At 46.3% G+C, this 25427-nt stretch overlaps 1 protein-coding gene across 13 annotated transcripts in view; it reads right to left on the bottom strand.

Annotated features, from left to right (window-relative positions):
- The window catches only part of LOC144497128 (roquin-1-like), a 180095-nt gene that overhangs the window by 33161 nt on the left and 121507 nt on the right, over positions 1-25427 (bottom strand). For 9 of the 13 annotated variants that reach the window (XM_078217931.1, XM_078217929.1, XM_078217932.1 and 6 more), the window contains 3 exons: positions 22648-22760; positions 14443-14742; positions 10048-10271 (listed from right to left, as the gene is read on the bottom strand). In XM_078217931.1, the coding sequence (XP_078074057.1) occupies positions 10048-10271; positions 14443-14742; positions 22648-22760 (637 nt within the window). The remainder of the gene's footprint in view (positions 1-10047; positions 10272-14442; positions 14743-22647; positions 22761-25427) is intronic. The other 4 variants (XM_078217937.1, XM_078217939.1, XM_078217940.1 and 1 more) reach the window with 3 other exon arrangements.

Raw genomic sequence — 25427 nt, 5'->3', positions numbered from 1 at the left:
TCGGCCGGGGCACCGAGTTTAAAAATTGGCAAGTCATGTCGCAGCTTTATAGAACCTTAGGCCGCACTTGGAATATAATGTTCAATTCTGGTCGCCACACTACCGGAAGGATGTGGAGGCTCTGGAGAGGGTACAGAAAAGATTTACCAGAATATTGCCTGGAATGGAGGACATTAGCTATGAGGAGAGGTTGGAGAAACTCGGTTTGTTCTCACTGGAATGATGGAGGTTGAGAGGCAACCTGATAGAAGTCTAAAAGATTATGAGGGGCATTGACAGGGTGAACAGTCAGAAGCTTTTTCCTAGAGTGGAAGAATCAATTACCAGGGGTCATAGGTTTAAGGTGCAAAGTTTAAAGATGTACGGGACAAGTCTTTTTTACACAGAGGCTGGTGGGTGCCTGGAACTCGCTGCCGGGGGAGGTAGTGGAAGCAGATACGATAGTGACTTTAAGGGGCGTCTTAACAAATACATGAATAAGATGGGAATAGAGGGATATGGTCCCCGGAAGGATAAGGGGTTTTAGTTCAGTCGGGCAGCGTGATTGGTGCAGGTTTGGAGGGCTGAAGAGCCTGTTCCTCTGCTGCAATTTTCTTTGTTCTATAATAAGGAGCAGCTTCAGGACATTCTTCTGGGGGAGGGTGAACAGCCTCAGGTCGTGGTCCACATTGGTACCAAAATCAAAATTTAGGGAGCTAGGTTGAAAATTAGCAAGTAGGACCTCAAATTTTGTCATCTCCGGATTACTCCCAGTGCCACGCGCGAGTACGGAAATAGGAGGTTAGGGTAGATAAATGTGTGGCTGGAAAGGTAGTGCAGGAGGGAGGAACTCAGATTTCTGGAACACTGGGATTGGCTCTGGAGAAGATGGCACATGTACAAGTTGGACAGGTTGCACCTGAACAGAGCTGGGACTGAGTTCCTTGTGGGGCATTTTGCTAGTGCTGTCGGAAGGGCTTTAAACTCGGCAGGGTGTGTGGGAACCAAGAAAGAATGTTACAGAGGAAAACAAGAATGCACAAAATACTGGGAGAGACAGATAGCACTAGTATAGAAAATAGTAACTTAATAGGTGGAGGAGTTGAGTAAGGGAGAAAATAATGACATCTACTGTGCGTGTGTGCAAATATAAGGCGTATAGTAAATAAGATTGGTGAGTCACAGGCACAGATTGCATTGTGGAAATATGATGTAGTAATAACAGAGACCTGATTCATGGAAAGGCAGGACTGGGTATTAAATATCCCTGGATACAAGGTGTTCGAAAAGGATAGGAAAGGAAGACAATGTGGAGGGGTGATGGTATTGGTTATGGGGAGCATTGCAGTGTTGGAGAAACAGGGTGTCCCTGAGGGTTCAAAGACAGAATCAATTTGGCTGGAGCTAAGGAACAAAAAGGGTGCAATTACATTGCTTGGTATAATCTATAGACTGTTAACCAGTGAGAAGGATCATAGAATCCCTACAGTGCCATTCAGCCCATCGAGTCTGCACCGACCACAATCCCACCCAGGCCCTATTCCCATAACCCCACATTTACCCTGCTAATCCCCCGTGACATAAGGGTCAATTTAGCATGGTCAATCCACCTAACCCGCACATCTTTGGACTGTGGGAGGAAACCCACGCAGACACGGGGAGAATGTGCAAACTCCACACAGACAGTGACCCAAGGCCAGAATTGAACCCGGGTTCCGAGCGCTGAGGCAGCAGTGCTAACCACTGTGCCACCCCGTGTGGAGAAGAACAAATCTGCACAGAAATTTGGGAAATATGCAAACATTGAGTAGTTATAAAGGGAGACTTTAATTGCCCGAATGTAGATTGGGACAGTGTTAGTGTAAAGTTCCTAAATTGTGTTCAGGAGAATTTTCTACAGCAATATATGTCCAGTCCAACCATAGAAAATTACAGCTCAGAAACAGGCCTTTTGGCCCTTCTTGTCTGTGCCGAACCATTTTATGCCTAGTCCCACTGACCTGCACTTGGACCATATCCCTCCACACCCCTCTCATCCATGAACCCGTCCAAGTTTTTCTTAAATGTTAAAAGTGACCCCGCATTTACCACTTTATCCGGCAGCTCATTCCACACTCCCACCACTCTCTGCGTGAAGAAGCCCCCCCTAATATTCCCTTTAAACTTTTCTCCTTTCACCCTTAACCCATGCCCTCTGGTTTTTTTTCTCCCCCAGCCTCAGCGGAAAAAGCCCGCTTGCATTCACTCTATCTATACCCATCAAAATCTTATACACCTCTATCAAATCTCCTCTCAATCTTCTACGCTCCAGGGAATAAAGTCCCAACCTATTCAATCTCTCTCTGTAACTCAGCTTCTCAAGTCCCGGCAACATCCTTGTGAACCTTCTCTGCACTCTTTCAATCTTATTTACATCCTTCCTGTAACTAGGTGACCAATGTGCAAATGTGCAAACACGCCACATGGACTGTAGTCCATGGGAAAAGTCAGCAGCTCACCACCACCTTCTTTCTCAAGGGGAAATTAGGGATGAGCAATAGCCAACAAGAAAGGATGCACTGTTGGACCTGGTTCTTGGAAATGAGGTGGGATGTGCAGGGGTGTGCCACAGAGGGGGTTGTGACGGGAGGCGATGGGACATGTCAGGCGTCCGCCTGGGTCTAATATTCCGCCCGGGTCTAATATTCCACCCATGGACTTTCAAAAAGCATTCGATACAGTGCCAGACATATTGCTCATGGAATAAAAGGGATAGTAGCAACGCAGATAAAAAATTGGCTGAATAATAGGAAGCAGAGAGTAACGGTCAGTGGATATTTTTTGGGCTAGAAGTAGTTTTGTAGTGATGTTCCCCAGAGGTCGGTATTGGGACTCTTGCTTTTCCTGATATATATTAATGATCTAGATCTTGGTATGCATGGGACAGTTTCAAAGTTTGTAGATGATACAAAACTTGGAAATATTGTAAATTGCGAGAAGGACAGTGTAGAACTTCAAAAGGACATAAGAACATAAGAAATAGGAGCAGGAGTAGGCCATCTAGCCCCTCGAGCCTGCCCCGCCATTCAATAAGATCATGGCTGATCTGACGTGGATCAGTACCACTTACCCGCCTGATCCCCATAACCCTTAATTCCCTTACCGATCAGGAATCCATCCATCCGCGCTTTAAACATATTCAGCGAGGTAGCCTCCACCACCACAGTGGGCAGAGAATTCCAGAGATTCACCACCCTCTGGGAGAAGAAGTTCCTCCTCAACTCTGTCTTAAACCGATCCCCCTTTATTTTGAGGCTGTGTCCTCTAGTTTTAACTTCCTTACTAAGTGGAAAGAATCTCTCCGCCTCCACCCTATCAGCCCCCGCATTATCTTATAAGTCTCCATAAGATCCCCCCTCATCCTTCTAAACTCCAACGAGTACAAACCCAATCTCCTCAGCCTCTCCTCATAATCCAAACCCCTCATCTCCGGTATCAACCTGGTCAACCTTCTCTGCACTCCCTCCAATGCCAATATATCCTTCCTCATATAAAGGGGACCAATACTGCACACAGTATTCCAGCTGCGGCCTCACCAATGCCCTGTACAGGTGCATCAAGACATCCCTGCTTTTATATTCTATCCCCCTCGCAATATAGGCCAACATCCCATTTGCCTTCTTGATCACCTGTTGTACCTGCAGACTGGGCTTTTGCGTCTCATGCACAAGGACCCCCAGGTCCCTTTGCACGGTAGCATGTTTTAATTTGTTTCCATTGAGATAGTAATCCCATTTGTTATTATTTCCTCCAAAGTGTATAACCTCGCATTTATCAACGTTATACTCCATTTGCCATATCCTCGCCCACTCACTCAGCCTGTCCAAATCTCTCTGCAGATCTTCTCCGTCCTCCACACGATTCACTTTTCCACTTATCTTTGTGTCGTCTGCAAACTTCGTTACCCTACACTCCGTCCCCTCCTCCAGATCATCTATATAAATGGTAAACAGTTGCGGCCCGAGTACCGATCCCTGCGGCACGCCACTAGTTACCTTCCTCCAACCAGAAAAACACCCATTTATTCCGACTCTTTGCTTCCTGTCGGATAGCCAGTCCCCAATCCACTTTAACACACTACCCCCAACTCCGTGTGCCCTAATCTTCTTCAGCAGCCTTTTATGGGGCACCTTATCAAACGCCTTTTGGAAATCCAAAAACACCGCATCCACCGGTTCTCCTCCATCAACCGCCCTCGTCACATCTTCATAAAAATCCAACATGTTCGTCAAGCACGACTTTCCCCTCATGAATCCATGCTGCGTCTGATTGATCGAACCATTTCTATCCAGATGCCCTGCTATCTCCTCTTTAATAATGGATTCCAGCATTTTCCCTACTACAGACGTTAAGCTGACCGGCCTATAGTTACCCGCCTTTTGTCTCCTTCCTTTTTTAAACAGCGGCGTAACATTAGCCGTTTTCCAATCAACCGGCACTACCCCAGAATGCAACGAGTTTTGATAAATAATCACTAACGCATCCACTATTACCTCTGACATTTCTTTCAATACCCTGGGATGCATTCCATCCGGACCCGGGGACTTGTCCACCTTCAGTCCCATTAGTCTACCCAGCACTGCCTCTCTGGTAACATTAATTGTATTAAGTATTTCTCCTGCTGCCAACCCTCTATCGTTAATATTTGGCAAACTATTTGTGTCCTCCACCGTGAAGACCGACACAAAAAACTTATTTAAAGACTCAGCCATATCCTCATTTCCCACTATTATCTCCCCCCTCTCGTCCTCCAAGGGTCCAACATTCACTCTAGCCACTCTATTCCTTTTTATATATTTATAAAAACTTTTACTATCATTTTTTATATTAATTGCTAGCCTAGCTTCATAGTCTATCCTTCCTTTCTTTATCGCTTTCTTAGTCTCTCTTTGTTGTTTCTTAAATTTTTCCCAATCACTTGTTTCTCCACTATTTTTGGCCACTCTGTACGCAGCTGTTTTTATTTTAATACTCTCCTTTATTTCCTTCGTTATCCACGGCTGGTTCTCCCTTTTCTTACAATCCTTGTTTTTTGCTGGAATATATTTTTGCTGAGAACTGAAAAGGATCTCCTTAAAAATCCTCCACTGTTCCTCAGCTATCCTACCTGCCAGCCTGCTCTCCCAGTCTACCTTAGCCAATTCATCCCTCATCCTATCATATTTCCCTCTGTTCAAACAGAGGACACTGGTTTGAGACCAAACTTTCTCCTCTTCCATCTGAATCAGAAATTCGACCATATTGTGGTCACTAGACCCAAGAGAGTCCTTCACAATAAGATCCTTAATTCTACCTACCTCGTTACACAATACCAGATCCAAAATAGCTCGTTCCCTCGTCGGTTCCGTAACATGCTGTTCAAGGAAACTATCCCGACAGCATTCTAAGAACTCTTCCTCCATTCCACCCTTACCGACTTGAGTCTGCCAGTCAATGTGCATGTTGAAGTCCCCCATGATTATTGCCGTTCCGTTTTTACACGCATCCCTTATCTGCTTGTTTACAGCCCTCCCTACCTCAACATTATTATTTGGGGGCCTATATACCACACCTACTAGTGTCTTTCTCCCTCTACTATTCCTCATCTCTACCCATAACGATTCCACGTTTTGTTCCTCAGAGCCTATGTCATCCCTCAGTACTACCCTGATATTATCTCTTATTAATAGCGCGACCCCACCACCTTTTCCTTCCTGTCTATTCTTCCTAAACGCCTGATACCCCTGGATATTCATCTCCCAGTCCTGGTCACCTTTCAGCCACGTTTCTGTAATGGCCACTCGATCGTACCCACTTGTGCTGATTTGCACCATCAACTCATTCACCTTGTTCCGAATGCTTCGTGCATTCAGGCAAAGTGTCCTTATTCCAGCTTTTATCTGGACCCGCTTTGATGAGTCGCGAACACCGTCTCCCTCTACTCCCTTATCTAAATTACCGCCTTCATTCACTTGCACCCTCTCCTCTACCATTAATTTTGTAATTCCCCTTACCCCTGCATCCTCCCCCCCATCAATTAGTTCCTTGATCCTAGTCAACTCTTCTAGCTCCCCTCCCCCCAACCTATCTAGTTTAAATTCTCCCCAGTAGCCTTAGCCAACCTACCGGCCAGGATATTGGTCCCCGTGTGATTCAAGTTCCACCCGTTTTTTGTATACAGATCACCCCTGCCCCTAAAGAGGTCCCAATGGTCCAGGAACCTGAATCCCTGCCCCCTGCACCAGTCCCTCAGCCACACATTCATCCTCCACCTCACTCCATTCCTGCCCTCACCTTCCCGTGGCACAGGCAGTAATCCTGAGATTACTACCTTTGCTTTCCTCTTTCTCAGCTGTCTCCCTAATTCCCTGTACTCCCTTTTCATGACCCCTTCTCCCTTCCTACCCACATCAGCGGTACCAATATGTACCGCTACCTCAGGCTCCTCTCCCTCCCACCTCAGGATTTCCGGGACGCGACTAGTGACATCCTGGATCCCGGCCCCAGGGAGGCAGACCACCATGCGAGAATCCCGCCTACCTCCGCAGAAACGCCTGTCTGTCCCCTTCACCATCGAGTCCCCGATTAATACCGCCTTCCTCCTCTTTTCCTTAGCCCTCTGAGTTACAGGGCTGGACTCCACTGCGGAGACACGGCCACTGCTGCTTCCCCCAGGCGGGCTGTCCCCCCCAGCAGTACTCAAGCAGGAGTACTTGTTGTGCAGGGGCAAATCCACCGGGGTGCTCTCAACCACCCTAGCCTTACCCTTCCTGGCCGTCACCCACTTGGCCTCTTCCCGTGGCCCTGGTGTGACCACCTGATGATAGCTCTTGTCTATCACCTCCTCATTCTCCCTCATCAGCCTAAGATCCTCGAGTTGTAGTTCCAGCTCCCTAACACGGTCTCTCAGGAACCGCAGCTCGACACACCCCTCACAGATGTGGATGTCCGGGAGGCCAGATGCCTCCAGGACCTCCCACATCCTACACTGGGAACAACACATTGGTTTCACACTCATACTGGACACTTTATGTCAAGTAAGACAGTGAAAAGTTAATAAGAGTGTAAGGAAACAAAAACTCACCCCTGCTCGTCCAAGCACTGTGAGCCAAAGCCCTGACAGCTCACTCAACTTCCCACTCACTCTGCTGCCCGCTACGATGCTGCCCGCTGTATACTTTGGTGCACTTTTAAACCCTCCAAAAACTTCCCCTGGCCACTCCTGGCCTGACTTCCGGTTTTGAAAAAAACCTCCGATTTTAAACCCAAAATTAACCTCAGCCTGCTCCTGGGAACAATAGACAAGTTGATAGATGAAGTTCAATGTGGAGAAGTGTGAGGTGATGCATTTTGGTAGGAACAACATGGGCCGACAAAATAAAATAAAGGATAATATTCTAAAAGGGATACAGGAGCAGAGGGACCTGAGTGTATATGCACATAGATCATTGAAGGTGGCAGGCCACCTGGAGAGAGCAGTTAATTATGCACACAATCCTGGGCTTTTATTAAAAGGAACACAGAGTACAAGAACAAGAAGGTTATGCATAACTTATACAAGACACTAGTTAGATCTCAGCTGGAATGCGTGTACACACTATAGGAAGGATGTGAACACTTTGGAGAGTGCAGAAGAGGTTTATAAGAATGGTTCCAGAGATGAGAAACTTCAGTTATGAGAACAGATTGGAGGGTTGGGACTGTTCTCCTTGGAGAGAAGGCGGCCATGGGGAGGTTTGATAGAAATGTTCAAAATCATGAGGGGGCTGGGCAGAGTAAATAGGGAGATATTGTTCTTGTTCATAATAGGATCAAAAACAAGTGGGCACAGATCTAACGTGATTTCCAAAAGAACCAGTTGTGATATGGGAAAAACATTTTCACACAAGTGGTTGGGGTCTGGAATGTTTTGCCTGGAGGCGAGGTGGAGGTAGCTTCAATCGAGGCATTCAAGAGGGCATTAGATGATGATTTGAATAGAAACAATGTGAAAGAGTATGGGAAAAGTCAGGGGAATGGCACTAAGTCATGATGCTCATTTGGAGAACCAGTACAGGCACAATGGGCCAAATGCCTCATTCTGCACCATAATGATTTTATCATTCCGTGATAACGCAGACAATTTTTGAACTAACAGAAATATGGTAATGACCAGATAATTTGTTGTATTGATGTTAAGGGATAAACACCAGTCAGCATACTTGCTCTTCAAAATGGGGTGTCATGGGATCTTTTATTTCCACCCAAGAGGACAGACATGGCCTTGGCCTAAATCTGAAAATCAGCACCCCTGGCAGTGCAGCACCCCCTCAATATGGCACTGGAGTGTCATTCTAAATTTTTAATGTTAATATTTAATATTACACATATAACATGATAGAAGAACAGGTCTCCAGGAGTTATAGGCTGACATTTAAATAAAGCATTTATATACAGAATAATAGATACCCATCTTACATTCAACTGAGATAGCAGACAGCACCTCATTTCATGTCCAATCAACAACACAAAAAATTCTGATGCATTTCCAAATGGATCTCTGATCTGCCTCAAACTGTTTGAATATTAATCACCCAACACACCTCAGTGTCAAAGAAGACGGAAAATGCTGCAAAGTTATGATCCACGGGAGAAAGGACAGGGCAATGTTTGGGTTAGAGGTCATTCTTCATCAGGCCAGGTTTGTAACACAGGGTCTGACTGAGTGACAAGATTTTCTTTCAGATACTGAGACCTGGAGTAGGTTTGTAAAGATCCAACTGCAGCATCACCATGTGGTCACAGTATAGAACACAGGAGAGCGACTGCTTCTTGCTGAAATTTCCACCACAAGAGACTTTCTACAGTCTCCCTCAGGCACCCTCCAAAAACTAGATTCTCTCACTCCCGACGATCACACTCCTGATCCACCACACAAGTGCCAGACCTTCTACAACAAGAGAGGATCTAACTATCTTCCCATGGCATTCAATGACATTATCATCACTGAATTCCCCCACTATCAACATCCTGGGGGTTACCATTGACCAGAAACTGAACTGGACTAGCCATATAAAAACTGTGCCTACCAGAGCAGGTCAGAGGGAATTCTGCAGTGAATAACTCACTTCCTGACTCCCCAAAGCCTGTCCACCAACTACAAAACACAAGTCAGGAGTGTGATGCCTGGATGAGTGCAGCTCCAACACTCAAGATGCTCAACATTATCCAGCAGCCCACTTGATTGGTTCCCCATCTACCACCTCCAGCATTCATTCCCTCCATCACTGACGAACAGTAGCAGCAGTGTGTACCATCTACAAGATGCACTGCAGGAACTCACCAAGATGCATTCGTAACACCACCGCCTGGAAGTTTCCCTCCAAGCCAGACACTATTCTGACTTGGAAATATATCACCGTTCCTTCATGTCGCTGGGTCAAAATCATAAGCCTAAGATGCAGGAGCAGAAGTAGGCCATTCAGCCCATCAAGTCTGCTCCGTCATTCAATGAGATCATGACAAATCTGATATGATAATCCTGGAACTCCCTCCCTAACAGCATGCCACATGGACTGTAGTCCATGGGAAAAGTCAGCAGCTCAGCACCACCTTCTTTCTCAAGGGGAAATTAGGGATGAGCAATAGTCAGCAACGCCCACGTAAGAACGGAAAAAAAATTCTGTGCATCTTGAAACGGCTGGTTCTGGAATGCACAGTAATCTCAGTTATCCAGAATGATTTATCTATTCCCTCAAGGATCTTTGATCTTTTCCCTCAGCCTTCCCTCCTCCAGGCAAACAATTCCTGATACTTCATGGTTCAGACGGCCTTGTTCAATTGTCCTTCACTGCATTGCCATGGAGATCCCTGCTGTGGAAACCAGAATCCCAGAGATGTCTTGCATGGACTCATTACCTTGGGCTTCATTACTGGAATGCACCTCAAGAGTTGAGTGCTCCTCCCAAATCAGAACTGTCGTTGTCAGCGAGATCTTTGTCAGTGACCCTTGCCCCTGATCTGTAACACCGGCCCCATGATGGTCAACTCTGTTTTCGCAAGGCTACTTACTTGGTGGATACTGCGCTGCCTCGTAGGAAGGAGCAGAGGTTCTCGGGTCCTGGTAGTATACGTCTGGCTGCTGAGTGGGTGGGTACATCTGCGACCCCCGCGGCACCATCTGAATTGGCTTGGGGACTGGCATGGGTGGCATCTCAGCACTAATCCGGGGTGGCACAGAGAGCGCGTTGAGGGGCAAGGCACCGAGAGAACTTTTCTGGGGCATCTCCATCCTGCTGGAGGACAAGGGGAAAAAAGGGTTAGTTTTAGGCAACCTAGAGAGATCCACTTACACATGAGAGCGAGGGCCGAGGGAGGCTGTTCAGGATCTGCACCTCCCTTACCCCCTTTGCTCCACATTGTCGACACCCTCACACATGGGTATAGTGAACCTATCTTTGTCAGAACTCTGATGCAGTTCCCTTCCCAGACCTCAGAATACCTTCACATTCATTTTTGTTCAGTTTTTAAACCAAAGCAGCTAGTGACCGTCAGCTGCTCAAGCACAGGGAGACCACTGTGACCAGAACCTTGCCGGGAGTTGTGTGCTCAGCGGACACTGTCGATTTGGGTGCGATTTGTTATCTTTATCATTAGGAGTGAAGGTTGGGGAATATTCCTGAAAGAGGGTAGGATTTGGGAGGTGGGGGGAGGAGTGGCAGAGCAGACAGCTTTAGAGTGTTAAGGCTTTGGGGATACGGAGATTGTGATGGACCAGAGGCTAACATCTATTCAGCTACCTCAGTGTTGTCTGTGATAACTGCTATCGACCACTCCTGCTACAACTAGAAATTTAACTTTAAAAACTTGAGTGAGGGGATGGGGGGGAGGCAATCCTATGATTGGGGCTCCTACAGTGAGAACTTGACAAGAAGTTTTTCTTGGTCTTGAAGGTTTTTAATTGTTCTTGGGCAATTGCTGGCAAGAACACCCGTTACTGCTCACCATTAGCTGAAACTTAGAAAAATAGGCTTGTGTTTCTACAGCACTTTCACAACAGAATGCATCACACAATTGTTATGATGCAGGAGGCATTTGGCCCATTGTCTCTGCACCGGCTCTCCAAACGGGCATCATGACTTAGTGCCATTTCCATTCCCTGCACAGTTTCTATTCAAATAATCATCTAATACCCTCTTGAATGCCTCAATCGAACCTGCCTCCACCACACTTCCAGGCAGAACATTCCAGACCCTAACCACTTGCTGTATGAAGAGCTTTTACTCACATCACACTTGCTTTTTTTTTGCAAAATCACCTCAAATCTATGTCCTCTTGTTCTTTTTACAAGTGGGACAGTTTCTCCCCATCAACTCTGTCCAGCCCCATCATGATTTTGAACATTTCTATCAAATCTTCTCGTAGCATTTGTCTCTCTAAGGAGAACAGTCCCAACTTCTCCCATCTATCCTTATAACTGATGTTTCTCATCCCTGGACTTCTGGACATCAAAAAGCACTCTGCAGTCAATGAAGTACTTTACAAGTGCAGTCACTGTGGTAATGTAGGCAAGACGGCAGCCAATCTGTACAGAGCAAGATCCCACAAAGAGCAATGAGATAATGACCTGATCATTTGCTTGAGTGATACTGATTGGGGGATAAATACTGACCAGGGCACCAGAGAGAACTCCCCTGTTCTTCTTCCAAATAATGCCAAAGGATCTATTATCCCAAGATGGTGTTGGTGAGTCTTCAGCTCAAAACGCTGTAGCCCTTAGGGTGATGGTGCTTATTACCACACTTCAGAGCAATTGCTTATAGCCATCCCAGGTTAGAAGCCATGAAGAATTAACCACAGTGTGGGACTGCAGTCTCAGGAAGAGCTGGCCGGCTATGGATAGCTGCCTGGGAGCTCTCGTAGTTTCGTGGTACACTTACAAATCACCTGATTCATTAAATCCAAGTGTAACGGCTTCACAACTTGCCAGAGTGGGATCTGAATTACTCGACTAAAACTGGAGTATGGATGGGCAGTGGTTACACACTGGGCTGATAATCTAGACATTTGGGCTAATAATCCAGAGCAATTTGTTAAAGTTCCACTTGAGTGTCAGAATTTTAATTGAATTTTCCAAAGCTGGAAATAAAGAGGTGGTCAAAGTGAAAGCGATGCTGAAATTTTCAGACTGTTTCAAAAACCCAACCTCCTGTAGGAAAGGAAACCTGATATCGTTGTGGGATTGGGGCCTGAATGTGACTCCAGTCCCACCCCAATGTAAGATGACTTTTAACTGGCCTTACCTACACCGCATGGACTACATCTGGTCAATAAATTGGCTCACCACCACTTTCTCAAGGGCAACTAGGAATGGACAACAAACATTGGCCTTGCCAGTGACATCTACATCCCATGAATGAACAAAAAACGATTCACCAGAATTATGACTGGGCCAAACAGATTAAGCAGGTTGTATGGACCAGGTTTGTACTTGCTGGAGTGTAGAAGATTAGAGATGGTCATTGGATTTGATAGGGCAGAGAGAGAGAAACTATTTCCTCTAGGCGAGACCCAACTTTAAAATTAGTGCAAGGGCACTTGGATTAGGAAGCATTTCTTCACACAGAGTGGTGGAAATCTGGAACTCTCTCTCCCAAAATGCTAATGAGACTGGAGTCTGATTGAGAATTCAAAACGGAGGTCAAGGAAAGGCATTATGGGTCATGAACCAAGGAAGGTGCGTATTTTTCGTATACAGATCAGCCATGATCTAACTGAATGAGAGAACAGACTAAAGGGGCTGAAAGGCCTCCTCCTCCTGCTGCTGATTCAGAGCTTCATTTGCACCAGACTCAATTCAGCCACTTGAGCCTGTGAGTCGCTGAGTCTCTCGGGGCCCATTTCACTCATCTTTCCCTCTCCTATAAACAACACCAACAGGGAACGGTGTACAGAAAGCAACTCCGTCTCTGTGCAGAATGGGTGGCAGAAAGGTTAAGTAGGGTTTCTCTGCAGGGAGATGTTGAAAATATGGAACTCACTGCCACATGGAGTAACTGAAGCAGCTAAAGTATTTTAATTTTGTCCGAGTAGTTAGACTCAAGACAAAAAAGAGAAAATGGGCTGGGATTCCGCTAAGGAACCAGACAGAAACAACAACTCTCACGGAAACTGCTGTTTCTCTGGTAACCTGACTTGCAAAGTCCCCTGTCTTTTCACCACCAACCCAAAAAACAAGCAGCAACAGTATGGCACTCCACACTGACTCAGCATGTCACTATGCTTATGCTCAGTCTTGTCAGGAACTTTCAGACCCCAACATTCACAGGCTGTTGATACTCGGGCTGACATTTGAGTTAATGTTCACACCCTGCCCATCCACGCTCACCAGCCCCAAATAGCCCTACGTCACCAAATTGCTAACCATGTCAATGAGTTTCCTGCTAAACCCACTGCCTTCTGACACTTATGTTCCTGTCCCATCTCAAATGGGTGAAACGACACCCACCTCTAGCGATTACACACACTTTGTTATCATCAAAAAACCTTCACCACCCCATCACAGGCTCTTTTCTCCCATTTATCCAATGTTAGCTGTAGTTCAATAGGCAGTACCCTCTTGCTCCTGAATCAGAAGGTCCTGGCTTCAAGTCCCACTCTGGTAGACTGGAACACAGAATCCAGACTGACACACTATGTAGTACTGAGCGAGTGCTGAAATGTCAGAGGTGCGGTTTCCCAGATGGGATGTTAAACTGAGGTCCTGTCTGTTCTCTTAGATGGATGGAAAAGATAGCATGACACAATTTTTAAGAAGAGCAGGCTAAGCAGGCTGATAACCCGAGCAAACATTTATACCTCAGCCAATACTGCTAAGGATAGATTAATTTGTGGGATCTTCCTGTGTGCCATGTTTTCTATATTAGATTGGCTGCAGTGTGCTTTGGGAAGCCTGTGGTTGTGAAAGGTGCTGTATAAATGCAGGCTCTCTCCTTTAGTAGTTTTCTACGTTTAAATGTCCCCTGTAAACATGCAGCGATTTTTCCTGACATGCTGACTGAAAGCCAGGTGAAACTCTTCCAACGGGAGGAAGAATGCTTTTAGAAAAGGAGTAGGATCTGGAATCCACGACCTGAACGTGTGGTGGACGGAGAATCAATTGTGGATTTGAAACAGGGATTGGACAGTTATTTGAAGAAAAAGTGTTTGCAGGGGTAAGTTGAAAGGATGGAGGGAGTGGCTCTCACAGACAGCTGACATGGACACGACAGGCTGAATAGCCTTCCTTCTGTGCAATAACCATTCTACGACTGAATCTCGGAAGGAGCTTCCCCCTTCTGGGAGAGTGGCTGGACATTGCAGTGTGTCTTCCATCAATGTTGCAGTGTTGAAATTCCCACCTGCCTGATGACTACAATAGGTGATGGACTAAGAACACTTTATGGTGAAGTTAAAGAGTTTCCTTACGAGTCAGGTGGTGATCCCGACACGGATCCTGGTGCACTCATACTCATGTCACTCATCTTGCCCGGCTTCATGGCGATGTCGTAGGCACAGTCAGTCCCGCGGGAGATCAGTTGGGCGATGCTGCTATTCGCTGCCACCATGCCATTCTGAATGGACACAGGCTTCGTGCCAGTGTCCAAGGAGCCCTCGTCTGATAAGGTGCTGGACGTGACCGACATCACCCCTCCGACCTTGCTGAGTTGGGTAAGGGACTGGCTGAGGGGCCGACCAGCTGCTAATCTCTTGTTCCGCATGCGAAATCTGGAGAGAGACACGTCATTGAGAGGTCAAACGGGGAAGGTGCAACAGGTTATTGGCTGGTTTGGTTTGACCCACCCAATGGGACTGGTTTGGGCAGTGCCGGGGAGGATGTGGGAGGGGGGGGGCAGTTGGTGCTTTGGGAGAAAGGGGAATATTTCTGGCCCTGAAACTGCTCAGTGCAGCATGAGATAAATGGTTTATAATGGTTTCTCAGCAATGAAAGGCAGGGGGATCTCCTGCCTCTCCAATGATTGAGAAAGTCTCCATAATTCAAATATTGTTATAAATTAAGGTTGCTCACTGAATTTCTGCAGATTTAGTGGTCTCAAATTTGGGATAGGATTAACGCTAAAATCAGTCCACCTTGCCCTGCAATAAAAGACAAATCTCCCAGTCACCAAAATCCAGGAAAACAAAACTCTTAGGGACATGAGCCGTATTTCTACATTATTGGTGTCATACAAATGTAATCACTTGATTGATAGCCAAAGATCATCCAATTGGGTAAGGAAGAGTTCCCAAATGGCCTGGTCTGTCCTACAGTTAGATATATCAGATGACCAATGGTAGGAGTGAGAGTGTGGGGCAGGGTGCCATGTAATAGGTCTAAATAGTAGCTGGTAGTTCAAAGCAGAATTTTCTTTCTTTATGTGCAACCAGATCCATGCATATGGTTACAGCAGCAATTCCACTGGCTTTCAGTCAAATGTTAGATACACTTTAGCTGTAAACTACTGGCACTGATCTCCCAGTCTTACCTATGTGACCCACAAAGAATCGGCTCAGTTTGGGTTCCAACAGGGTCACTCGGTTCCAGTCCTCAGTACAGCCTTGGTCCAAACATGGACAAAAGAGCTGAATTCAAGATCGAGGCCAAGTATGTAGATAGTGGACAGGCTTTGGGGAGTCAGGAGTAATGTTCTCTTTAAGGTGAGTAAGTGTGTAGCAACTTGTCCTATTCAGGATAGCATGCATGCATGGCTATGCTAAAGAATTTAATGGCACTTTGCCACTTCATACGATAGTGACTTTTAAGAGGGCATCTGGACAAATACATGAATAGGATGGGAATAGAAGGATATGGTCCCCCAGAAGGGTAGGGGGTTTTAGTTCAGTCAGGCAGCATGGTAGGTGCAGGCTTGGAGGGCCGAAGGGCCTGTTCCTGTGCTGTATTTTTCTTTGTTCTTTTCTTTGTTCTTTGTGTGGCATCAAGGAGCCCGAGCAGAATAGAAGTCTACGAAACTGGGGGAATTATCCACTGGCTGGAGTCATACCCAGCACAAAGGAAGCTGTCTGTGATTGTTGGAGGCCAATCATCTCAATCCCAGGACATAGTTGCAGGGGTTCCTGAGGGTGGCATCCCAGGCCTAACCATGTTCAGCTGCTTCATCAATAACCTCCCACCATCGTGGGGTTTGAAAGTGGGGAAGTTCACTGATGATTGCAGTGCTCACCACCATACGCAACTCCTCAGATAATGAAGTGGTTCATGCCCACATGTAACAGGACCTGAACTATATTCAGGGTTAGGTTGTGGCACATACCAGGCAGTCAAGGCCTCACCTTGACATACAGCAGCATTACCATTGTCGAATCCCCACAATTAACATTTTGCAGGATTGACTAGAAACGTAACTGGATCAGCCACACATGAGGAGTTGGGTATTCTTGTGGTGAGTGGCACATTGCCACCACCAATATTCCCTTCATTCTTCTCATGTTATGCACAGCCTGTTCATTTCAATGCATAGTGCCATTAAATTCTTTAGCATAGTCATGCATGCGTACTATCATGAATAGGACAACATGTGAGTGACATGTGCAGGTTGCTGCACACTTAATCACCTCAGAGAGAACATCACTCCTGACTCCCCAAAGCCTGTCCACCATCTACAAGGTACAAGGCAGGAGTGTGATGGAATTCCTCTCCACTTGCCTGGATGAGTGCACCTCCAACACCACTCAAAAGGCTCAACGTCGTCTAGGACAAAGTAGTCGGATTGATCGGCACCCCAGCCATCACTTTAAACAGTCACTCCCTCCACCACCGACGCACAGTACCATCTACAAGATGCACTGAGCAACTCGCCGAGACTCCAATATTACCTTCCAAACCTGCATCCTCTACCATCTATGACGACAAGGGCAACAGATGCATTGGGAACACCAACAAGTTCCCCTCTGAGCCACTCACCATTCCTTCACTTTCACTGGGTCAAAATCTTGGAACTCCCTCCCTAACAGCATGGACCGCATTAGTTCAAGGCAGCCACCTTTTTGAGAACAATTAGGGATGGGCAATAAATGATGACCTTGCCAGCAACACTAAAATCCCGTAGATGAATAAAAAGATCTACACTAAGGTACTGGACTATTGAATTTGGCCTTTGTTCAATTGAAAACAGATCTTGGGAGATCAGCCTGTTGAGTTTTAATGAAGTGAGGAGGGACATTTTTAGTTGTGTAAAAACATCTGACTCCCTTTGTCTCTATCCAATCTTCACAAAATGGAGGTGTTGGAGGACTTGAAATGGGTGTCTGACAGGAGAAGCTGTGGTGCATTAAAGTTTATTTATTAGGTTTACATCAATACTGCAATGAAGTTACTGTGAAAATCCCCTAGTTGCCACACTCCTGCGCCTGTTCGGGTACACTGAGGGAGAATTTAGCATGGCCAATGCACCTAATCAGCAAATCTTTGGAATGTGGGAGGAAACCAGAGCACCTGGAAGAAACCAATGCAGACACAGAGAGAACATGCAAATTCTGCTCAGTCACCCAAGCCAGGAATCGAACCCAGGTCCCTGGAGCTGTGAGGAGCAGTGCTAACCACTCTGCCACTGTGCCGCCCATAAGGCCCATCCAACAGATGGATCTCTGGATGAGAGCTGTTGACTTGAGGGACAATGGTCCAGGTTTAGCCTTACTGAATGAGAGTTGAAGATATATATAATCTGTGCTGACTCTTCAGTGCAGTTCTGAGGGAGCGCTGCAGTGTTAGACGAATTATGGACAAAACATTAAATTGAGTCCCGTGTTCAAGTTCCAGAGATCGCTCATTGGAGTAGTCTCTGTCATGGCGCAGTAAACATATCTGGTAAAACCTGCAAATCATACCCTTGGCTAATTGTACTGCATTGTCCTCAGCCAATCTGCCCCTCAGCCCTGCCTTCAATCAACCAATCACTCTACGCCCACCCTCAGCCAACCAATCACTCCACACCCACTCTCAACCAACCACTATATGCCCACCCTCAACCAACCACTGTATGCCCACCCTCAACCAACCACTGTGCCCACCCTCAACCAACCACTGTGCCCACCCTCAACCAACCTCTCTACACCTGCATTAGCCAATCACTCTACAAAACACCCTCAACCAATCACTTTACACCTACCTTTTAGCTAAACACAATATGACAGGGATCACTGGATAGGTTAGGTGAATTGGCCATGCTAAATTCTCCCTCAATGTACCCGAAAAGACGCCGGAATGTGGTGACTCTGGGATTTTTACAGTAACTTCATTGCAGTGTGAATGTAAGCCCACCTGTGACTAACAAATAAACTTTAAACAAAGTAATCAGGAAAGAGAACATAAATTTACTTTTTCCTCAATTCCATACTTTAAAAAAATTCAGGCATCACTGTTAAAAATATGAGAACATAAGAAATACGAGCAGGAAAAGATAATATGGCCCCTTAAGCCTGCTCTACATTTAATACATTCATGGCTGATCTGATCTTGCTCTCAGTTCCACTTTTCTGATTGTTCCCCCTAATCCTGGACTCCCTATAATTTGTGAAATCTATCTCAGCCTTGAATTCAATGTCTCAGACTTCACAGCCCTCTGGGTTAGAGAATTCCAAAGATTCACCACTTTCTCAGAGAGGAAATTCCTCTTCACTGTTGACTTAAAAAAGTGATCCATTATTTTGAAACTGTGTCTCCTGTTTCCAGATTCCCCAATGGGTGGCTGTGGGGTGATGGACGGATGGATGAATGGCTGGGGAGGGGGATGCGGAGTTGGTGGTAGTAAGCATTCCCTCTGCACATACCCTGTTAAACACCTCAGAATCTTGTATATTTCAATACAATCACCCCATTCTTCAATATTCCAAGAGTATAGGCCAAGCTTTTCCTCACAAGACAACTTTTCTCATCCAAGGAATCAACCTGGTGAACTTTCTCAGAACTACTTCCAATGCAAATATATCTCTTGTTAATAAGGAGACCAAAACTGCACACAGTACTCGAGTTACAGTCCCAACGTTTATATTCCATCCTCCTTGCAATAAAAGCCAATACTCCATTTGTCTTCCTAACTACTTACTGTAACTTTCACGCCGACTTCCTGCGATTCATTTACAAAAACACCCAGATTCCTCTGTTCTGCAGCATCTCTGAATTAAAGAATATATTTTTGCTTTTATATTCTTCCTACCAAATTGGATAACATCACATTTTCCCACATTATACTCTATTGGTCAATTTAGTTTGCATATTCGCTTAACCTATATCCCTTTACAGATTCCGTCCTCCTCACAAGTTGTTTTCCTTTTCTTGTATCATCAGCAAATTTAGCTATGATAAACTCAGTCTCTTTATCCAAATCATTAATATAGATTGCAGATTTTTGAAATCCCATCACTAGCTCCTGCGACACCCACGAGTTACAGTTTGTAAACCTGTAAATGACTCATTATTCCCAACACCTACATTTCCTGTTAGTTAATCAATCTTACATCGATGTCCTGAACATCACGAGCTCCTATGGTGTGTCATAACCTTTTATTGACACCTCATTGATTGCCTTTTGGAAATCCAAATACACTACATCTACTGGTTCCCCTTTATCTACCCTGCTTGTCTCATAGAATCATAGAATCCCTACAGTACAGAAGGAGGCCATTTGACCCATTGAGTCTGCACCGACCACAATCCCACCCAGGCATTATTCCCGTAACCCTACATATTTATGCTGCAAATCCTCCTGACACTTGGGTCAATTTAGCATGGCCAATCAACCTAACCCTCACATCTTTGGATTGTGAGGGGAAACTGGAACACCCAGAGGAAACCCACGCAGACATGGGGAGAATATGCAAACTCCACACAGACAGTGACCTGAGGCCAGAATTGAACCTGGGTTCCTGGCGCTGTGAGGCAGCAGTGCTGATCACTGTGCCACCCCTATTCAGTGCAACTGCACCTCCTCTGTATTGCTGCTGCAGCCACCATGGCTTGGGGGTGGGGTCCGCGAGGGCTAGAAGTTGGGATGGTGGGAAACATTAACGTGGTTTATAGAAATTGAATAAATTTGTCAAACAGGATTTCCCTTTCACAAGACCATGCTGACTCTTCCTGATTGTATTATGACTTTCTAAATGTCCTGCTGCTACTTTAATAATGGATTTCAGCATTTTCCCAATAACATGAGATGAACTGGCCTATACTTCCCAACTTTTCTGGGCCTGGGTGGGATTGTTGTTGGTGCAGGTTCGATGGGCTGAATGGCCTCCTTCTACACTGTAGGGATTCTATGATTCTACCTCTCTCCCTCTTGCAGACTGGGGATCAAACCTGGGACTTGCCTGGTCTGGGCAGCTCAAGATGCATTTGACTCAACAATGTTGGATTGAATGAGTGGGAAGTATGCTCGCCAAACCTCCTGGATTATCCCCAACCCAAATGTGAAGAAGTGAAATTTCTTATGCTTGAGACAAGTCAGCACGGCTGGAATTTAAACCTCTCGACACAACATTATGAAAGCAGCTCCTGAACAGAACCTTGTGATAACAAGGTTATACAAAGACTAATTATCATTGTTGCTGACAATTCAGGCCCATATACTTAATTCATTCAGGAATGGTGGTGGATCGTTTCTGACACAAGTACAAATCCAGACTTGAAAAGTTCCAATGGTGAGACAGGGAAATTAATTCAATTGATTTGTTAATTATATGAGGAATACAGAGGAAATGTCAAAAATCACCAGGTCAATGTTCTCCTGCCTCACATGACATAGCTAATTCTTACTGCTCTCAATGGCAATTGGGGATACTAGTTGAGTCAACCACATGCTAACTGAAAGCATGTGGGAATCTGGGGAGTGTTGACTACTTGCTCTACATCAAATCACGGTCACTCCCTCATGTCCCCATCAAATACTCCCACGACAGATACAGCACGGGGTGAGATAGAGTAAAGCTCCCTCAACACTGTCCCCATCAATCACTCCCAGGACAGGTACAGCACGGAGTTTGATACTAGAGTAAACTTCCCTCTACACTGTCCCCATCATGTACTTTAATGCCAGTGCAAGAAGTGAAGTTTGCATCTTCTATAGGATCAGTTGTAGGTCGATGAGCCTCTGCTCTATTATTCCGTTAGATCATGGCTGCTCTATACGTCAACTCCATCCGGCTTTTTGGCTTTGAGCTCTGACGAAGGGTCATCTAGACTCAAAATGTTAGCTCTTTTCTCTCTGCACAGCTGCTGTCAGTCCTGCTGAGATTTTCCAACATTTACTGTTTTTGCTTTAGATTCCAGCATCCGCAGTAATTTGCTTTCATTTTGGTTTATATTCACGTCCCTTACTCAACAAGTATCTCACTTTTGAAAGTTTCAATTTTCCCGCAGCATGCGCTGCCTTTTATGGAGGGAGTTTCAGATTTCTACTACTGACACTTCCTGGATTTCACTGCTCAACATCCCAACTCTTAATTCTAAAAACATTGGAGGAGATGTTAGACATTTGGACACTTGGACTTGTTTTGCCATTCAATGAGATCATGGCTGATCTGCTATCCAACTCCACGTTATCAACCTTTTGCTCAAGATCCTTTGGTTAATAAAAAACTATCCATCGCTGATCTAAAATTGAACTTGCATTAATTATTGGTTGCAGAATGGATTTTCTAACTTCAACTGCCCTCTCTGTGTTGAAGTGTTTCCTGAAAGATTTGACCGTAATTTTTAAACTCTGTCCCCTAGTCCTTGAATCAAGATTTAAATGTTTTCAGCCTTTTTGAGTATCTTTGCTATCTGTTCATGATATTTTATTGATGATGTACCTGGACACTGAGTGGGGAATGAAATTGGGGAAGTGATGCAACTGGTGCAACTGCCTGTACTGGGGGGCGGTTGGGGGAATGGAAGAAAAAGTGATCTCACAAACAGCAGTGGGGAATGAAATTGGGGATTGAAATCGGGGACTGATATGACAGACACTAGCGTGGGGGTGCAGGGACCTCTGGAGTTTCTGCTCAGGATGTTGAAACATTGGGCTACGTGTAGGAGCTGTAGGCAGAGACATAGTTAAACATCCATGGTGAAGTGGCAATGCTGCACTAGGACTAGGGCGGCACGGTGGCACAGTGGTTAGCACTGCTGCCTCACAGCGCCAGGGACCTGGGTTTGATTCCCAGCTTAGGTCACTGTCTGTGTGAAGTTTGCATGTTCTCCCCATGTCTGTGTGGGTTTCCTCCGGGTGCTCCAGTTTCCTCCCACAGTCTGAAAGATGTGCTGGTTAGGTGCATTGACCTGAACAGGCGCTGGAGTGTGATGACTAGGGGAACTTCACAGTAACTTCATTACAGTGTTAATGCAAGCCTTACTTGTGACTAATATATAAACTTTAACCATAGGACGTAGGCCTTCAAGCCTGCTCGGCCATTCAATGTCGTCTCAACTCCATTTTTCTGTCTGCCCCCACCCCCTGTCCATAATTCTTCACTCTGTTGTTGATCAAATATCTGTCATGAATAAATTCAATGACTCAGCCTGTAGGGGAGAGAACTCCACAGACTCACGACCCTGCGAGAGAAAACATTTCTCACGCAGCGAACGCCCCAACTCCATTACCATGGCAGGTGCAAGGCAGGAACAGAGATGTCACTTACTTTTCAAGTTCGTCCTGGGAATGGGCGAAAGTGCAGCTGGCTCCTCGAGGACAGCCGCCCCGTTGTCTCAGGTCCCGACACATGCTTGTTTTGTACTTGCTGCTCTGTGCTGACTGCATTGAAAAACAAAACAGAGAGAGGGTTTGATAGAGGTACAGCACACGTAGCTCACACCAGCCTGGCTAGTCTGCTCAGAGAACCAGCTGAAGCGTGTTCCTCAGTGACTTGGTTCAATACACTGGGGGATTTGGTACTGAGTTACACATATCAGTCAGGCCCCTGGTCATCCCTGGCACCTGATGAACCTGAGTGTCACTGGGTTGTGGAGGGTTAGAGAGAAACCAAAACAGCCAAGGGGACCTTCATAGGATCATGGAATTCCTACAGTGCAGAAGGAGGCCATTCGGCCCATCGAGTCTGCACTGACCACAATCCCACCCAGGCCCTAACCCCATAACCCCATGCATTTACCCCAGCTAGTCCCCTGACACTAAGGGGCAATTTATCATGGCTAATCCACCTAACCCGCACATCTTTGGACTGTGGGAGAAAACTGGAGCACCCAGAGATTACCCATGCAGACATGGGGAGAAAGTACAAACTCCACACAGACAGCAACCCAAGCTGGGAGTTGAACCCGGGTCCCTGGCGCTATGAGGCAGCAGTGCTGACCACTGTGTCACCATGCCGACCCTGATCACAGCAATCCTGCTGGACACAGTGTGTACACTCTTGGCTGAGAACAGGACCAGGTTTGGCTAACACACCCCTTCACAATCAGGTAGCGGGCCAAAGCTCACATTCCGAGACGCGCATAAAAATAATTTGCCACGCAGGTGGGGTGGGTGGCTGATGCCTCTGGAACTAAATGCCAAAGTGGCTTAGTTATAACACTTTCACCTCAGAATTATTTCAAGTCCCACTTAAGAGTCATGGAATAGCACAGCACAGATAGAAACCATTCATCGAATCGGTGGTGGCTCTTTCAAAAAACAATCCAGAGACAGACCTACTCCCTCGCTCTGTCCTTGTACACCTGAAATTCTTTCTCCTCCTTTCAATTCCCTTCTGAAGGCTACTATTGAATTCCTATCCAGCACTCCTATCTAAATGCATTCCAAATCCTACTTGTGGATTCTTTTGCCAAACACCTTAAATCTCTGCCCACTGGCAAACAACCTCTCAGCCATTAGAAACAGTTTCTCTTTATTCACACAGTCTAAAGCCTCATCATTTTGAACATATCTACCAAATCCTCTCTTAGCCTTTTCTATTCGAAGGAGACCAATCCCAGCATTTTACTCTATCCATGTGATTGTAACCTCTCATCCATGGAATTATTTTAGTGATGCTGATTTAACATTGGCACACATCCAGCCACCCAACTGACTTCCTGAGGCAGTCACCAGTTTAGCCAGCCCCGCCGACAGCATCCCCACCCCCCCCGCGCCGACAGCGCGCCCCCCCCCCCGCCGACAGCGCACCCCTCCCCCGCCGACAGCGCACCCCTCCCCCGCCGACAGCGCACCCCTCCCCCGCCGACAGCGCACCCCTCCCCCGCCGACAGCGCACCCCTCCCCCGCCGACAGCGCACCCCTCCCCCGCCGACAGGGAATTCGTGGATCACTGGGAAGTCTTCAAGAGAGGATGGCGCCTGTTCAAGAAGGACGGGTTGCACCTAAACTGGAGGGGCACGAATGTCCTAGTTGGGAGTTTTGCTAGTGTGGTTCGGGTGGGTTTAAACTAATGTGGCAGGGGGGTGGGGATCACAACAATAGGTCAATAAGCATATAGGCTGGGGACGAGGTTGGGGCCAAGACAAGGCTATCTAAGAGGAAGGGCATTCTGGGGGAGGATGACCTCAGTGGGCCTGGAGTGCATCTGTTTTAATGCAAGGAGCGTCACGGGCAAGACAGACAAGCTTAGAGCCTTAATGCTTGCGCGGAACTTGGATATGGTTGCAGTGACGGAGACTTGGTTAAAAGGACAGGACTGGCAGCTGAATATTCCGGGGTATAAGTGTTTTAGGCGAGACAGAGGAGGGGCTAGGAGAGGTGGGGGAGTAGCAATGCTGGTTAGGTACAGCGGTACAGAGGGTGGACAATATGGAAGGGTCAGGTAATGAGTCACTGTGGGTGGAGCTCAGAAACAGGAAGGGCGCAGTCACTATGCTGGGGGTATACGACAGGCCTCCCAACAGCCCACAGCAAGTTGAGGAACGGATATGCAAGGAGATTCTGGACAGGTGCAGAAAAAAATAGGGTTGTTGTAGTGGGAGATTTTAATTTCCCTCACATAGACTGGAAATCGCTTAGGGCTGGGGGCCTGGATGGGGAAGAATTTATAAAATGCGTACAGGAAGGTTCTTTGGAACAATATGTTGACAGTCCAACTAGAGAGGGGGCTATACTGGACCTAGTGCTGGGGAATGAGCCCGGTCAGGTCATCAAAGTTGCAGTAGGGGAACATGTGGCAAATAGTGACCACAATTCTGTAAACTTTAGAATGGTAATGGAAAAAGATGAGTGTTGTCCTATGGGTAAGGTGCTGAACTGGGGGAAGGCTAACTACAGCCGGATTAGGCAGGATTTGGTGGCTGTTGATTGGGAGAGGCTGTTCGAGGGTAAATCCACATCTGGCATGTGGGCATCTTTTAAGGAGCAGTTGATAGGACTGCAGGACAGGCATGTGCCTGTAAAGAGGAAGGATAGGAAAGGTAGGATTCGGGAGCCGTGGATAACCATTGAAATTGTGAGTCTAATCAAAAAGAAAAAAGAGGC

Source organism: Mustelus asterias, chromosome 8, assembly GCF_964213995.1.
Source record: "Mustelus asterias chromosome 8, sMusAst1.hap1.1, whole genome shotgun sequence".
Lineage (NCBI taxonomy): Eukaryota > Metazoa > Chordata > Chondrichthyes > Carcharhiniformes > Triakidae > Mustelus > Mustelus asterias.
This window is presented reverse-complemented; position numbering and strand designations above follow the sequence as displayed.